Source organism: Arctopsyche grandis, chromosome 8 (assembly GCF_051622035.1).
Source record: "Arctopsyche grandis isolate Sample6627 chromosome 8, ASM5162203v2, whole genome shotgun sequence".
Taxonomy (NCBI): domain Eukaryota; kingdom Metazoa; phylum Arthropoda; class Insecta; order Trichoptera; family Hydropsychidae; genus Arctopsyche; species Arctopsyche grandis.
In genome coordinates, this window is record NC_135362.1 from 25,663,145 (window position 1) to 25,681,477 (window position 18,333).

Genomic DNA, 18,333 nt, shown 5'->3' on the forward strand with positions numbered 1-18,333 from the left:
TATGTTGACTGCCAATTCGGCAGGTTTGATCATATTCATAAAATCTAAAAGTACTTCAAAATCTACGACATCCAACATTTGTAAACGGTTTAATTCTATCAATGCCTGTTCTATGAATTTTCGATGCTTTATTTTTTTTATTTATTTTTTTTTTTTTTCATACCAGGAAGGCATTACAGGTAAACCCCAATGTGCCTTCCTGGCCAAATTACAAACAATACAGCATTTTTTATTATATAAGTCACTAAATTACGAGACACTGACTTAAACTCGACAATTAACGAGATGTATGTAAATCTATGAATTGTACATACATTTTTATTGTAATATTTACATTAATCATACTCAAATAGTGGTGACATAGTGGGTAGGAAGGATTTTTAGCCAATTTTTAATCGGGAATCGTTTCAACAATGAAATCAGAGAAAATTGGCAAACTCTGATAGGAAACGATCAACCAGGAGTCACAAATCCTGGTCTGACCAGCAGCATTACAGATATACTCAGAAAAATTCTTTTCAATCGAGGTCAGCTCAAGCCAGCAGCAGGACCGAGCCACGCTGCTGGCTAAAACACTAATCATTTTTGCTATTGAGTTCCAACGAGTTTTGCAATCCAAAATCAGGTCGTTGATGTGACCAAGCTCTGCCTTTATTTTGTCTTGTAAGATTCCATTTCTAATGGAAGAAGATTTAAAAAACTTCACTACCTTTCGAACACTGTCGATAATCTGATCAATTTTATTTACTTCCACAAAATTTTCTTCGTCGGTTCTGAATATCTCAACATCCAAATCATTAAAGAGATCTTCACCCTCGACATCATTTATTTCCACTTCACACTCAGTATTAAATGTTTTTGCCCTTTTAAATGTTTTTCGAATTCTAGATGCTCGTCGAGGAGAAAATGTTGAATCTCGCAATAATTTGGCAGTGTCTGATTTTCCCGAAGCACGAAGACTCATTTGTGTTGCTAATTTCAGTTCTTCAGAGTTGCGTGATTCCACTAACTTTTTTATTTTGGATCTCTTTGATTTTAGACTACTTTGTGAAAAAGACTTAACAGGACGTCCGATACTTCCAGATATAATAATTTTTTCTTGAAGCCATCCAGAATTATTACTTAAGAAACGCTTCGCATGACTCTGGCTTTTTAGCCATCTTTTCATTAAAATCATGGTAAAGTTTTTAATTATTTTGTCAATTTTTTTACTTATAATATCTGGAAATTTACGCCAGTTAAACTTATCCCTTATAAAATACCTCGATGTAGCTTTATACGCATTTATTCAACGATGTGCCGACAGTAAACATTTGTATAATTAGCTATTTTGGAAATTAATTGATTATTCATAAAATGTACATAAAAATTTAATAAAGTTATAAAAATTTTATATTTTTAACACATTTTTTCAGTGTGAGATTTGAAATGTTTCTGAAAGTTAGATTGGCTAGCAAAAGATTTAAAACAAATATCGCATTTGTACGGCTTTTCTCCGGAATGTGATCTTTTATGTACCGCTATGTAAGATTTCATAGCAAATGATTTAAAACAAATGTCACATTTGTATGGCTTTTCTCCAGTATGAGTTCTTTTGTGTTTTATAAGGTGCTGTTTTTGAGCAAATGTCTTTGGGCAAATGTTACATTTGTGCGGTTTTACATCAAGATGATATAACTTATGTGAAGCAAGGTCAGATTTCCTAGTAAATGATTTAAAGCAAATATCACATTTATGCAGCTTTTCTGCAGTATGCTCCCTTACATGTCTCATCAAATTAGATCTTTCAACAAAATCTTTTGAACATAAATCACATTTAAAAGGCCTTTCCCCACTATGAGTTCTTTCATGCTTTGTAAGCAGACATTTTTGAGTATACGATTTTAAACAAATATTGCATTTGTATAGGCCTTCGCTACTGTGAGATCTTTCATGATTTGTAAGCTGAGTTTTCGAAATATATGATTTTAAGCAAGTATTACATTTGTACGGCTTTTCCCCAGTATGCACACGTTCATGTATCGTAAGGTCATATTTAGCGATAAATCCTTTTGAACAAATCTCACATTTGTAAGGTTTTTCTTGAACGTGAATTTGTAATTCATGTTTGAAAAGTTGATATTTTCGTGTGAAAGATTTTTTGCAAATACTACAATAATGTGGCTTTTCTTTAGTATGAGAAACCATATGGCTCACAATGTCATTTGGTGCATGTTCGAAATTAATTTCATGGCTTGATTCAGAATTCGAGAGACACTTATTATAATTGGAAGTTGTCGGTAAAATAGATCCAATATTGTCATTATTTTTCATTTTGAAATCGCTTCTAGTTACTTGTCCTTCACACATCTATAAAATAAAAACAAGGTTGTATAATATTAAATGTGTATAATATATTTTTATTTTTAGTGAACTCACTTTTTCAATAGGACAAAAGTTTTGCTTAGATTCAATCTGTTCCAAGGAACTCGATTCCTGTTTATATAAATCATCATTTATCGGATCATCACAATCGGATGCTGGCAATTCATATTCTGTCTTTACCTGCAAACAAAAAGGTAGCAATGACACTAATTAATGACAAAACAAAAAGTAGTGTTTTCGTATAAGTATCACATTTGTACGTTTTTTTCCTTCGTATGAAAAGGCTACTGTTTTTACTTAATATTTTTTTTTGGTGAACTCACATTTTCAATAGAACACAAGTTTTGCTTAGATTCAATCCATCTGACTGCACTCAATTCCTGTTTATATGAATTATCATTGACAGGATATTTACAACCAGTTACTGGCAATTCATATTCTGTTTTAATCTGCAACTGACAAATGAGAAAAATCAATGACGAAGCCAAAGGTAGTGTTTTTGTACAAACATAATATTGTATGGCTTTCCACTAGTATGAACATATTCATGTGTGAAAAGGCTAAAGCAAATGACATTAAACAGAGACCACATGTGATTGGTATTTTCACTACAATGAGATCATTAATGGTTACTTTTTGGAGCAAATGATTTCGAACAATGTTCATATTCGAATTGTATTACATTTTCGTTTAATCTATAATTTTAAATGAGTATACTATTTTTAGTGTTTTTTTATTGATAAACTCACATTTTCAATCAAAGACAAGTTTTGCTTCGATTCTTTCCATTCAGAGGTACTCGGTTCCTGTTTATATAAATTATCATTGACAGGATAATTACATCCTGTTGCTGGCAATTCATATTCTATCTTAACCTGCAACTGAAAAAGTAGCAACAAGACTAATTAATGACAAAGCAAAAGGTCGTGGTTCTGATTAAATATTACATTTGTAAGGCTTTCCGACAGTATGAAATTTATGAGGTGTGAAAAGTCTCTAGTTTAAGACAAATGACATTAACCAGACATTTGTACGACATTTTCACTAGAATGAAATCTTTTATGATTTTGAACAATGTTCTTATTCGAATATTGTATTACATTTTCTTGGTGCAGTGGTAATGTAGACTCGCTGTCCGATGTATGTTCGAATTTAATTTCATGGCTTAATTCAGAATCTGAGAGATATTCCTTATAAATGGAATCTGTTGGTAAGGAAGTTTCAATGTCGTCAGTATTTTCCATTTTGAAATCACTTGATGGAACATTACCTACGCACGTCTGTAAAATAAATAAATAAATAGAATGTTGTATATTTTTAAATGTGTGTAATATTTTGTGTTTTTTTTTAGTGATAAATTCACATTTTTAATGGGACAGATGTTTTGTTTTGATTCACTCCATTTGAAGGCACTCGATTTATCATTTTGTTCATGTATATCATCATTGACAGGAGAATTACAACCAGTTGCTGGTGGATTAGCACCTGGACATATCGTGGCTGACAGTTCATCTTCTTTCTTAACCTGCAATTGGAAAAGTAGCAATGAGACTAACCAATGACAAAATAATGGTTTAAAAGAAAGCGAAAGCTTAACCGACCCGCAGCTGACAGCAGGAAGGAATCCGTTGAACCAGTGGAAGAGGATTGTCATGGAAGCCAGTGGAAGAAGACTCGGCTGGAGCAGGGCAAAGGCAAAGTCTGGCCTCCATCTCGAAAACAAGAAACAACAATAACGCGACGCTCAAAGTGTCACTCCACCGGAAGCATGTAAATTGGTCGAATGCAATTCCACTAATGACGCTTTCACCGAAAATCTGTAGACCGAAAGGTAAATTCGTCTAATATCTTTATATCGAAAGACCATAGATCTTGAATATACTAGATCCGCCCTCACGTGTTTGTTATTTACCAAAAGTGTTCAGTCAAAAAATGAAAGAAGAACTTAGTGGCAAATATATTTACGTAAGTGTGGATGAAACAACTGATAAATGTGGTAATAATATAGGTAATGTAATTGTGGGAGCTTTCCATGAAAATTCTGTCATTAATAAAGCACATGTAATTTCAAGTAAAAAATTAGATAAAACGAATTCTGAAACAATAAAAAAACTGGTTAAAGATAGCTTATTTGATTCGTGGGGGGAACATTTAAATGACAAAGTCCTTTTATTTATTACGGACGGTGCTGCATATATGATAAAAGCTGCTAAAATGTTTCAAAATACATATCATAATATCCCATCTTACTTGTTTAGCACATGGGCTTCGCCGAGTTGCCGAAACAATTCGAGATAGTTATGAAAATGTTAACAACATAATTTCATTTTCGAAGAAGATATTTTTGAAGTCTCCCTTAAGGAAAGAAGTTTTTAAAGAAAAATTACCAAATGTACCTTTTCCGCCAGAGCCAGCGATTACTAGATGGGGCGTTTGGCTTCAGGCCGCACTCTACTACGCGGAACATTTTGATAAAATAAAAATAATAATCGACGGTTTTAATAGTCAGGATGCTATCTCTATATTAAATGCACAAACAGCTTTTGCGGATCCAAATATTAAAAGGGATTTAGTGAATATTAAAAAAAAATATTCCGAATTGCCAAATGCCATTTAAAGCGCAATTTAAAACTTGACGAATCTCTAGACATAAATAAATTAACTTTATTATTTGAAACACTATCTGGAAACATCGGGTATAAAGTTAAGGATAAATTAAAGAGCGTTTTGGAGAAAAATCCGGGATTTAAGACGATAAACAACCTATCAAATCTTCAAAAATTAAAACAAATTAATTGCTCTATAACAGAAAATATTAATATAATACGTTAACATCTATTTTAAGTATTCACCCACAACGTCGGTCGATGTCGAACGAACGTTTTCTCTTTTAAAATGGATTCTTACAAAATTTAGAACAATATTTAATAGTGTATTACGAAAATGTTCTGTAGTATAATAGATTATATTATATATATATATATATATATATATATATATATATATATATATATATATATATATATATATATATATATATATATATATATATTGTTCAGACTATGTCTGATGATTGGCTTTCGTGGCCTTACGACCCACGATTTGGCCGATATATTTTTGTGCTGGCCACCCTGAGACAGCGGTGTGCCCACAGACTGACAGTTGCGCGCCAACGGCTTCGGCATAAACATGCAGTTAGCTCCTCGCCACCGAAATCACCAGCTCGGCCACTGGTGATGGTGGACGATACTTGGAGACCAGCTCCAGTATCCGTCCGGTGTGCGCCAGAGGAGCCTGGTCTGTCTTCGTCTAGAAGGCAGACAACACAGCTACGCGTGGCTAACCTCAAAAAGAACGCGTGGTTTATTTGTTTACTCCCCCCCTTTCCCCCCTGCTTAATCTCTGTATAACTTATACAAAATACAGTCGCAATACATAAACAGATTTACGCCCTGTTTTCATTGGTTTACAATCTCCCGCCTCTTTTCCACCAGACCACCGACGACGAAGGAAGGCACCTTGAGGATACCAGCCCCGCCCACGCTTACCACGAGCTATCTCACAAACCGAGGTGTCTCTCGAGATGAGGACCCCTGGCGTCTGTACATATTTTATTTTATTTATTTTATTTTTTATTGTTACAAATCAATACACACTCGCCATTACAGATTTGCTCCAATGCGACGGGTGTACGTTAATGAAATACATAAACAATCAGAAATCAGAAATACAGTAATACATACATATACAATCAGAATATATAGAATATAACAATTAATCAGAAATAATAATCATAGTGACATCTATGGATTTCAGATATAATTAATACAAATTATTATTATACTGTGTATAATTAATACAAATTATACACAGGCAGATTTTTGTGACAACAGGATTAGATTTTGTAATACCAATTTTCAGGAACCGTTTCAGCAATGATCAGATAAAATTGGCAAACTCTGATAGAGAAACGATACGATATATGTACATATGTAACTCAAGTGATGAATTATTTGCTATATCCAAATAATACCTATATTAGTTAAGAGTCATGTCATGACTCAGTAGAGCCAGGATAACCAAGGTGCCGTTTATTGTTCAAATGTTGTAAATGCATCGTTAAAGGTTTGCCGAACCTTTTTTACAAAGGATTTAAAACAATTGAACAATGAGCGGCACCTTGGCTAACCTACCTTTACTTGGCGTATTTGAATAACGGTCAACATTTCATTGAAATCAAAGACCAACATTTCATTGAAATACATATGACTATTTTTACTTTATCTATGTACGTAGTAACAATAGATGAAGTTTTGTGATCATGCGAAAATTCGAACTCGAGATTTTGACTGATTCGAACTCAGAATCGATCACTGATCACGTTTTCATGATCTAGAAAAAAATGTGTATGTGTGTGTGTGTATTTTGGGGATATTTTTAACACCGTTAGTCCTATCGAACTGAAACATAGTATCGGTTAATGAAATTTTTATCGACACGTCGTAATTTTTTTTTCAAATTTTTAAGTTGACCGGAAATGGTACCTTTCCTTATAGGTGTCCTCTTTTTTTTAAGTTTTTGAATTCAATTATCTCCCAAACCACTAACTGAATCAGACTGATTTTTTTTTAAATATGATAGAAATAATAATTTTTATAACCTTATATTTTTTAAATATTTCTATCTGAACCGGAAGTATTACTTTTACTCTAGAGAACCGAGGTTTTTTAAGTTTTTCTCAAAAACTTTTTGGTTTATTGAACTGAAATTTCATATCTAGAAGTTTAAGCTTATCAAGTTATAAATAAAATTTAGTAAGTATCTGTCAACCGGAAGTGGCAGTTTACTCTTGTTCGATTTTTCTTCCACTATTTTTTTCGACCCCTTATACATGTGTGTTCGTCACAAAAAAATTCAAGTATAATTCTTGTAGCAATTTGATGAAAATGAAAAAAAATTATTAAATTTTATAAACCGGAAGTGGGATTTTTTTCACTTAGAAAGGTTGAAAATGTTGTGCCCACTACTCTGTCCACACCCCTGAACGTATTAAGCTGAAAATTTTTATTTCTATCCTTTATGTACTAACTAAGAGCTGGTAGGGTTTTGGTCAGAATTCGTAAACCGGAAGTAATATTTTTTTTAAAAACAATGTTTCATTATTTTATTTTGTCCTTTTAAATTGTTTTAAGCTTCTTGATATTTAATGTGTATAATAAAAATAGTGATTTTTAAGTAAAAATAAAAAAAAAATTACTGAAAGTGGAATGAACCGAAAGTGGGATTTTTTTCCTCGTGGAAAGGTCAAAAATGTTGTGCCCACTACTCTGTCCGCACCCCTGAACGTATTAAGCTGAAAATTTATATTTATATCCTTTGTGTACTAACTTAGTAATAAAAAAAATTTGAACAAAATCTGACAACCGGCAGTAGAACTTTTGTTTTGTGCATGTTTCCATACATTTGCGCTCAATTTGTATCGCTATCATAGTCATCAGTTCAATATCGAATTTTGTTTTGTAACCTTTTTATATTCCTCAAATACATAGATAAAGTCATGGGTTGGTCACACCCGAATTTTTTCATTTGATTCACATTTCACAAAGTATATCTATATTCAACATTAAAGTTAAAGATTAATATTGTGGGTGATTTAAATTATTATATTTTATTTTCCGGAATTAAAAATTCAGAAATTACTTCACGTAGCAAAATTACTTAAACGTATTGAATATCCTAGATATTCATTGTATAATAATCGTGGAAAATGTAAGAGTTTACATTTAATAACAGCAATGTTGATATCGGTCCCGCATTTGGAATATTTTTCCAGTTTCATAAAGTTTTAAAATTCCTTCTAAAGCTGGTAGAAGAACTAGCCATCGTGTTTTGCTGTTACCAAGCAGTTGTTTGATATACCGATGAACTATACCAATGAACCTCTGCATCTGCATAAATTATTTTCAATTGTTCCACTCATATTGTTTAAATAAAAATGAACCATTACTATTATCAATTGAGAAGAGCAGGTATCCAATATCCGCCTGTTGGCGCGTTCTTGGGCACCGATTCCAATTGGAATTAACTACAACTGGAATACATCACGATCACGTGGTGGTTCACGCCACGTGGGTTTCCTTTCTGTCGGGGTGACTTCCTGAAACCTTCCCCATGGTGGGGACGATGTAGAAAGTATGTGGACTAACCTGGAGGAAGTATGTATGTGGACTTCGTGCCGTAGGTGGTTCTACCCGGTCCTGTAATCTCGTCGAATCACGGCCAGAAGTACATACGAGCTGACTGGATAGGAGCTGGAGTACACGAGAGGCAGCTCTCAACGACACTGGGCTGTGGCAAAGTCCCTTCTCAGTGGAGAATGCTTCTTATTGTTTGTCCAACAAAATGACGGAGAGCTCTGCTCGACTCTCGGGGATGCGGCACTCTACCTGGTACAGGAAGAACTGATCTTAACCGTGTCCGAGGAGAGTCTGATCGATCTGGTCTCTAGAATGGCGCACCCGTAAGCTGAACGCCGTTCAGGCGCGACCCTAGAGGTCGGAATCTGAAGGGGCCGGAAACGCGCCGCCTATTGTTCCATTGTTGTAAATCCTTTGTGAAAAAGGTTCGGCAAACCTTTAACAATGCATTTACAATCTTTGAACAATAAACAGCCCCTTCAGATTCCGGTCTCGGCGACCCACTGCTTTAAGGATAAAAAATGGGTTCGCCATTGTCTACTGCAGGGGTGGCGAACCTTTTTGTGTCCTCGTGCCAAATATCCTAAAATATTTTTTTGCGATTGCGTGGCGTGCCCAAGCAGTAGAAAAAATTAACAAAATAGAAAAAATAAAAATAAAATTTTCTGAATATTATTTACAAGCTAAAAATTACAATTGAGTTTCACTTAAGTCATAATCAATAAAGAAAAATACACATCAGTTATGTTGTGACATGTTCTTAATATCTCGTTTATATTTCATCACTTTTAATACACACGACCAACTGGATTCATCAGTCATAAACACCTTGCAGTTTAATATTTAATTAATTTAAATGTAAGCACAAATCAGTAAAATAACATTCATTTTGAAAGACATTCGACGTCCAATAGCTCGTTATATTTTTTAATAATAGTCTCAGTAATTAAAAAAAGCTTAAATTCATCCAAACACTCAACGAATCGCATATCGTTGTACAACGGTAAACCATTATACACTGAGTTTACCACATTTAATAATCCTGAAAATTTTCGTTTGTTTAATCTGCGTGCATATATCAGATTGACCAATTTTGTTACAAGAATCATAATATCTTCCAGTGACTTAAATCCGTGCTTTGCACATAAAACTTGCTGGTGTATAATGCAACGAAAGCCCAGAACGGAATGTCCATGTCCAATACGTTCAGTAAATAAATTGATAAATCCATTTTCCCCTCCAGTCCTACTGCGTTTACAACTGCATTGCAAATATCTATTCCCTTTGTTGTTGTTGTTAATGATGTTAAACCGATCAATTCTTCTTTGATATTATTTCCATTGCAATATCAACAAATAACAATGAATATAACCCCAAATAATAACAAATGTTAATGGCAGCAAAATTGTTTGAAGTTGCCACGATAAAATAATAAATGATTGTAGTTTATCTTGGGAAATATTTGATAATTAATGAAACGGAATAAATTAATAATTCACGGATTATTTAATCAAAATTTTAATTTTTTAAATTTAAAAATTAAAAAAAAATCGTTCGCGTGCCATCCAAATTCACAAACGTACCACCTCGGGCACGCTAGCCCTAGGTTTGCCATCCCTTGTCTACAATTGAACAATGAACGGCGGCAGTCACCGGACCCAGAAGGTGCCGCGTATTGTTCAAAGGTTGTAAATGCATTGTTAAAGGTTCGCTGAACCTTTTTTACAAAGGATTTTCATACAACAATGGATAGCACTGTGACTATCCGGTGTCTAAACGGCGCGCTCTGGGTCCGCTCTTTATGAGTCATAAATTATGACTATTACAATGGAATACAAAGGTAGAGAGCAAAAAAAAAGTTCACAATAGAACAATAGGAACCCGTTTCAGTCCCCTCTTCTGCCTATCTCTGGCGCAACGTGATGCGCCGTGTTTATATTGCAGCGGCTCCCAAGCCATGGAAATAAAAAACTTTTTTTTTTTTTTTAATAAAATGTTTACTATTAGATTAGTCATGTTTAAGCGTTTTATATTACAAATACCGAGCGAAGCCGGGTAATACAGCCAGTAAACTATAAACAAAAAGTCGACGTCTGGACCAGTACGTCTAGTACACACTGCAGTAATATTCAACAATTAACTATTTGTTTCCGTCTTATACTTTTTGGAGACAAAAAATATGTACCAGGCATCAATCAATTCATCTTGAATCGATAATTTTCTCACGTTCCGAATGATTCATCAGCGATGAATCATTTATGTTTATGTGTATATTATTTGTATTTTTTTAATGTAGATGTTTATGGTTGCTTTTGCTCCTATTCGTTGGTTTATATTATATTGTCAATTGTTTTTAAATTAAAAGTTTTATGACTGCTTTTGTTCCTGTTAATAAAATAGCTGAGTACAGATTTTATTCCTATTAATGTGTTCATGTGGACATTTACATTGTATTTTTTTATTATTTAATGTTTATGACTTATTTTATTCCTATTTAAGTAATTATTATAAATTAAAAAATATTTGATCTGATTTTTTTTGGGAGGGGGGGGGGGTTCCGGTTTGACTTGCATGAAATCTGACAACCGTAGTCGTTGGTGAGAGGAACATCCGTGAACGAGATGTCGTATCACCGAAATGATGAATGAACGTGTGTGCTTCCGCATTGCGCATTTTAAGTCCCCCATACTTATCCACGCGTCCACCACAAACATACCCACATATATTTTATATATATAAACTAGGTAAATTAATTAAGATATTTTTACATATGAGCAAAATGATAAACAGGTCACGTCACAAAAATGAATCGCTACCAGGATAACCGCCGCTACGAAAATCGCGTGCTCGGATCTCCCAGAGCACGAAATGCAGCGTACAGAAGACTGCTACGCGAATGTCTTTTTTATGAAATTTTTATTATTATCATTAAAAAAACATTTATTGAAGTTTATTAAAAATGCATTGGAAATTACTTTAATTGGTGGTGGAGGGAAATATAAAACACATAAAATTTGTTTCATGAGAAAGCTCAATATATACATATGTAGTGTTGGGATTGAACGAAAGGCTGATGTATGGGCTATGGCTGTGAAAGGGTATGTTACGACCGATCGTAGAGGGGGGATGAAAGCAGAGGGCGCGAAATGACCGCTATTTTACAGTTAGTAGAAGTTAACCTTCCACTGGGGGCGGTTGGTCGTTAAACCACCGCGTGGTGTCGTTTTAATAAACAACATGACTGAAAACGCACGTGTTTGATCTTCAATTCCACCGCCACATCCCATCGTGGTCCTGAATAGCGTCATCTATTCAGGAATTCCACCCACAATTGGAGGCTCGTCCGGGATTAGGCGGCAGTTTGAAGACCACGTGCTACAATGTATCGGAGGAGGAGGCCGACATCTGGTCGTAGGACGTCGAGAGGGGTTCGGGAGAGGGCGATAGAAGAGCCAGTCGCCAGCCGAGCCAAGCTGACTTTCCAAGACATGGAGGGCGCCGTCCCCATTTTCACCGGAAACGACGACTATCCGGTAGAAAAGTGGGTGGCGCAGATCGAAGAAGTCGCACACTCGGCAGGTTGGGGCAGCATGGAAAAGCTGCTGTTTGGGAAACGCCTGGTCAAGGGGGTGGCCGAGAGGTTCCTGCGCATACAAGTTGGGGTCTTTTCGTGGGAGAAACTCAAAAACGCATTACTGGAGGAGTTCGCCCGGATGGTGAGTGGGGCGTCAGTCCATAGGAGGCTGTCCAAGTCGCAGAAAACGTCAGAGGAATCGGTCAACGAGTACTTTTACCGGATGCGGGAGATCGCGAGCATGGGTTCCATCGAGGATCGCGACCTCATGGAATACGTCATCGACGGGATCCCTGGCAGGTCTTCTATGAAGGGGATGCTGCATGGTGCCCGCAATTTGAAGGAGTTCAGGGACAAGTTGAGCGCCTTCGAAGGGCTGGTGGAAAAGGTAAAGGCAGAAGAAGCAACCGTAGCCACGGCCAAAGCAGTGGCCGCACCCTCAACTGGAGGCGGCTGGAGACCCAAGGCGAGGACGCCGGCACTGATCGACACAGGCAGTGAAGACAACCTCGCCGGCGAGAACTTCGTACATCGATGCGGCATCATCACTAGTGAAAGTGTTCCTGTGGTAAGAGACCAATGTAACAGCTCCGGTGCCATTCGTAGAAAAGCTGCGGAAGGAGTAAGGAGGGCTGATTCGGACTTGAAGGATGGAGAGCAAGAAAAAATCAAAGTGGAACGCGATAAAACGTCAAAACCACGAGTTCCGATCGAGGTTAAGTTGGAACAGAGTCTGCGGAGGGAAAAAGAAGAACGGGCTTCACAAGAGATGTCTGCTCATGCAGAACCCAACGATTCCTGTTCAAGCGAGGCTGATGGAACATCAAACATGTCACATGGTCAGATGGTGAGGACCCCCTTAGAGCCTCCAGCGTCGCCGTCTCGAGCTCATCTGGACTATTCTTCAGTGCGACCGAACACAGAAAATCGATCATCAACCACAGATTCAATTAGGATGAAGAATGATGAAAGTAAGCATCGCAAACCATGTGGAATAGATGTTTCCAATAATGAAGAGGACGGTGTAGACACGGGTGATCGAAGTGAGGACACGGGTAATGGAGGCCTGGACATGGGTGATGGAAGTATGGACGGTGATGGTTTGCATATTGGAAGGCTTTGGGACAACGGAGACATGGCGTTTTCAAATAAAGATGAACCGCCCGATGGTCAATTCAGTAAAGGGTCTCATGGTCATTCGAAGAATCCTAAAGATGAAGATGAAGAAAATGGGAAATATAAAGAAAAAGATATGGATAAATCACCAGAAGAAATAAGAGACCCAGCCAAAATTTCAACACCAAAGGACAATGTATTCACTTTCAAGCTTGGTCGTAGTCAGATTGATGTTACTATAATGGAAAAGAAAATAAGACCATGGATTAAGAAAGGAGTTTTTGGATATATCGGTGAACCAGGAACGATATTGGTCAACTTCATATGTGGCAAGATACCATATGGAAAGCCGTGGGGCGACGGGAGGTCCATCGCGGACAACATCATCGGACAGCCGCGTGGAATCGCGACTGGCATCGGATAGTGTTTAGGTTGTGCCGATTGAAGTGAAGTGTGTGTCAGTGAATTAGAGAATAAGTGGAGTACCCGGAGGGGTTTTAGTTAAGCCTTACATGATATTTGATTATTGTTTTATTTTGTTAGTAGTTAAGATTTGAAATATTGTTAATGTTTTATTGATTATTCTAGTGTTTTCATGTTTTGGCGAGTGTTTGGTATGTTGAATAATGTTTTAATTTGGTTACATGCCTAGAAGAATACGAGATAATTGTATTGAAATGTAATTCTAGTGATGTTTTAAAATGTGATTTGTTTCCGATGTAAAGGTATTAATTTTAATGCTATGTATTTCCTGTAATGATTTTAAAATGTGATTTGTTTCCGATGTGAAGGTGTTGATTTTAATGCTATGTATTTTTTGTAATGATTTTAAATTGCAATTGTGATGATTTATGTGTAACTTTAATTGTGATGATCTGTGTGTAACTTTTTTGAAGATTGAATTGTATTGAAACGTGAAAAATTGATATGATACTGAAATATGTTTAAGGTTACTGTGGAGTAAGTTTGAGATTATTGTGGAGTATGTTGAAGACTACTGTGAAGTATGTCTGGGATTATTGAGAAGTATGTCTGAAAATTATGTGTAATATGATTGAGGAATGGCCCGGCAGGTGAGAGAAACCTGAGGGCAGGTTTGTGGTCAGGAAAGGCCGAGTTGTAGTGTTGGGATTGAACGAAAGGCTGATGTATGGGCTATGGCTGTGAAAGGGTATGTTACGACCGATCGTAGAGGGGGGATGAAAGCAGAGGGCGCGAAATGACCGCTATTTTACAGTTAGTAGAAGTTAACCTTCCACTGGGGGCGGTTGGTCGTTAAACCACCGCGTGGTGTCGTTTTAATAAACAACATGACTGAAAACGCACGTGTTTGATCTTCAATTCCACCGCCACATCCCATCGTGGTCCTGAATAGCGTCATCTATTCAGGAATTCCACCCACACATATATAAACGGACAAAAAATACATTTATACATAATCATAAAAAATAATAACATTATAATAAAATAGATAGATAAAGTAAAAATATCAAAAAATATAAATACAAAGTAGGGAATGTCTTGCACCAATATGTAAGAGCCAGCTACAAATACAAAATATCCCTGCGAGGCGCAAGAGAGACGATCAAAATTTCACTCTTACATCACTAAAGGGCGGATAAGGAGCGTGCGTTTTCCAGGAATCGGGTGATTTGGGTCTTTTTACAAAGCTAGAGTGCAAAAAAAAATGTTCGGCGAACCTTTAACAAAGCACGGCAAACAATTAACAATGAACAGCACGCTTCCGTTCCGCTCACTATACATCACATTCAATTAGGAAAATAATGATGAGCGCAGGTTACCAGACAAATAGCTTAAAGTCATCTCTCGATAACCTACGCTAGCTGAGGTGGAAAATAAAAGTGGGATAGCGTAAGACCAAAATTTTATATTTTTAACACATTTTTTCAGTGTGAGATTTGAAATGTTTCTGAAAGTTAGATTGGCTAGCAAAAGATTTGAAACAAATATCGCATTTGTACGGCTTTTCTCCGGAATGTGATCTTTTATGTATCGCTATGTAAGATTTCATAGCAAATGATTTAAAACAAATGTCACATTTGTATGGCTTTTCTCCAGTATGAGTTCTTTCGTGGTTTATAAGGTGCTTTTTTTGAATAAATGCCTTTGAACAAATGTCACATTTGTGCGACTTAACACCAATATGATATAACTTATGTGAAACAAGGTAAGATTTCCTAGTAAATGATTGAAAGCAAATATCACATTTATGCAGCTTTTCTGCAGTATGCTCCCTTACATGTCTCATCAAGTTAGATCTTTCAACAAAATCTTTTGAACATAAATCACATTTAAAAGGCCTTTCCCCACTATGATTTCTTTCATGCTTTGTAAGCAGACATTTTTGAGTATACGATTTTAAACAAATATTGCATTTGTATAGGCTTTCGCTACTGTGAGATCTTTCATGAGTTGTAAGCTGAGTTTTCGAAATATATGATTTTAAGCAAGTATTACATTTGTACGGCTTTTCCCCAGTATGCACACGTTCATGTATCGTAAGGTCATATTTAGCGATAAATCCTTTTGAACAAATCTCACATTTGTAAGGTTTTTCTTGAACGTGAATTTGTAATTCATGTTTGAAAAGTTGATATTTTCGTGTGAAAGATTTTTTGCAAATACTACAATAATGTGGCTTTTCTTTAGTATGAGAAACCATATGGCTCACGTCATTTGGTGCATGTTCGAAATTAATTTCATGGCTTGATTCAGAATTCGAGAGACACTTATTATAATTGGAAGTTGTCGGTAAAATAGATCCGATATTGTCATTATTTTTCATTTTGAAATCGCTTCCAGTTACTTGTCCTTCACACATCTATAAAATAAAAACAAGGTTGTATAATATTAAATGTGTATAATATATTTTTATTTTTAGTGAACTCACTTTTTCAATAGGACAAAAGTTTTGCTTAGATTCAATCTGTTCCAAGGAACTCGATTCCTGTTTATATAAATTATCATTTACCGGATAATTACAATCTGATGCTGGCAATTCATATTCTGTCTTTACCTGCAAACAAAAAGGTAGCAATGACACTAATTAATGACAAAACAAAAGGTGGTGTTTTCGTACAAGTATCACATTTATTCGTTTTTTCGTTAGTATGAAAACGCCAGTGTTTTTACTTTATTTTTTTTTGGTGAACTCACATTTTCAATAGAGCACAAGTTTTGCTTAGATTCAATCCATTTGACGGCACTCGATTCCTGTTTATATGAATTATCATTGACAGGATATTTACAACCAGTTACTGGCAATTCATATTCTGTTTTAATCTGCAACTGACAAATGAGACAAATCAATAATGAATCAAAAGGTAGTGTTTTTGTACAAACATCATATTGTATGGCTTTCCACTAGTATGAAAATATTCATGTGTGAGAAGGCTAAAGCAAATGACATTAAACAGAGACCACATGTGATTGGTATATTTTTACTACAATGAGATCTTTAATGATTCACAAGCCTACTTTTTGTAGCAAATGATTTCGAACAATGTTCATATTCGAATTGTATTACATTTTCTTTTAATCTATAATTTTAAATGAGTATAATATTTTTACTGTTTTTTTTTAAATGATAAACTCACATTTTCAATCAAAGACATGTTTTCCTTCGATTCTTTCCATTCAAAGATACTCGGTTCCTGTTTATATAAATTATCATTGACAGGATAATTACATCCTGTTGCTGGCAATTCATATTCTGTCTTAATCTGCAACTGACAAATGAGACCAATCAATGACAAAGCAAAAGGTGGTGTTTTTGTACAAACATCATATTGTATGGCTTTCCACTAGTATGAAAATATTCATATGTGAAAAGGCTAAAGGAAATGACATTAAACAGAGACCACATGTGATTGGTATATTTTTACTACAATGAGATCTTTAACGATTCACAAGCCTACTTTTTGTAGCAAATGATTTCGAACAATGTTCATATTCGAAATGTATTACATTTTCTTTTAATCTATAATTTTAAATGAGTATAATATTTTTACTGTTTTTTTTTTAAATGATAAACTCACATTTTCAATCAAAGACATGTTTTGCTTCGATTCTTTCCATTCAAAGGTACTCGGTTCCTGTTTATATAAATTATCATTGACAGGATAATTACATCCTGTTGCTGGCAATTCATATTCTAACTTAACCTGCAACTGAAAAAGAAGCAACGAGACTAATTAATGACAAAGCAAAAGGTCGTGGGTCTGATTAAATAAAATTTTTTTAAGGCTTTCCGACAGTATGAAATTTATGAGGTGTGAAAAGTCTCTAGTTAAAGACAAATGACATTGTATTACATATTCTTGGTGCAGTGGTAATGTAGACTCGCTGTCCGATGTATGTTCGAATTTAATTTCATGGCTTAATTCAGAATTTGAGAGATTTTTCTTATAAATGGAATCTGTTGGTAACGAAGTTTCAATGTCGTGAGTATTTTCCATTTTGAAATCACTTGATGTAACTTTACCTCCGCACGTCTATAAAATAAAAAGAATGTTGTATAATTTTAAATGTGTGTAATATTTTTAGTGTTTTTTTTTTAGTGATAAATTCACATTTTTAATGGGACACATGTTTTGTTATGATTCACTCCATTCGATTGCACTCGATTTATCATTTTGTTCATGTATGTACATATATAATCATTGACAGGAGAATTACAACCAGTTGATGTGAACAGAGTCGATCACTGACACGTATTTATGGTTTTTAAAAAATGTGCGTGTTTGTCTGTGTTTTTGAGTGATATAATTCAAACACCATTAAATATCTTTGAAACTGAAACACTGAAACTTTTTACTGCGTAATAAAATTTCAATCGATGCGCTGTATTTTTTTTTTCATTTTCAAATCTACCGGAAGTGGCATTATTTTTCTTTGAATTATTATATATCCTAAACCGTGTATCGAACCGAAATTTTATATCTATACATATGTTTCAATTTGTAAATGAACTTGTACGCTCGAACTTAAACTATTTTTGGACTTTTTAATTAAATGTCTGCTCTTAATGAAAAAATATAGTCCTTCTATCAATATTACATA

General features: G+C 35.1%; 2 protein-coding genes across 2 annotated transcripts in view; both read right to left on the reverse strand.

Moving 5' to 3' along the window:
* Positions 1–18,333, reverse strand: part of LOC143915157 (uncharacterized) — a 510,169-nt gene that overhangs the window by 367,580 nt on the left and 124,256 nt on the right. The window lies entirely within an intron of this gene.
* LOC143915905 (uncharacterized) lies at positions 1,399–4,128 on the reverse strand. The gene is made up of 7 exons (XM_077436725.1): positions 3,966–4,128; positions 3,728–3,889; positions 3,465–3,644; positions 3,114–3,245; positions 2,688–2,813; positions 2,419–2,544; positions 1,399–2,349 (listed from the first exon to the last, which is right to left on the reverse strand). The coding sequence occupies exons 1-7, from the start codon at positions 4,074–4,076 to the stop codon at positions 1,399–1,401; spliced, it is 1,788 nt and encodes a 595-aa protein (XP_077292851.1). The 5' UTR covers positions 4,077–4,128.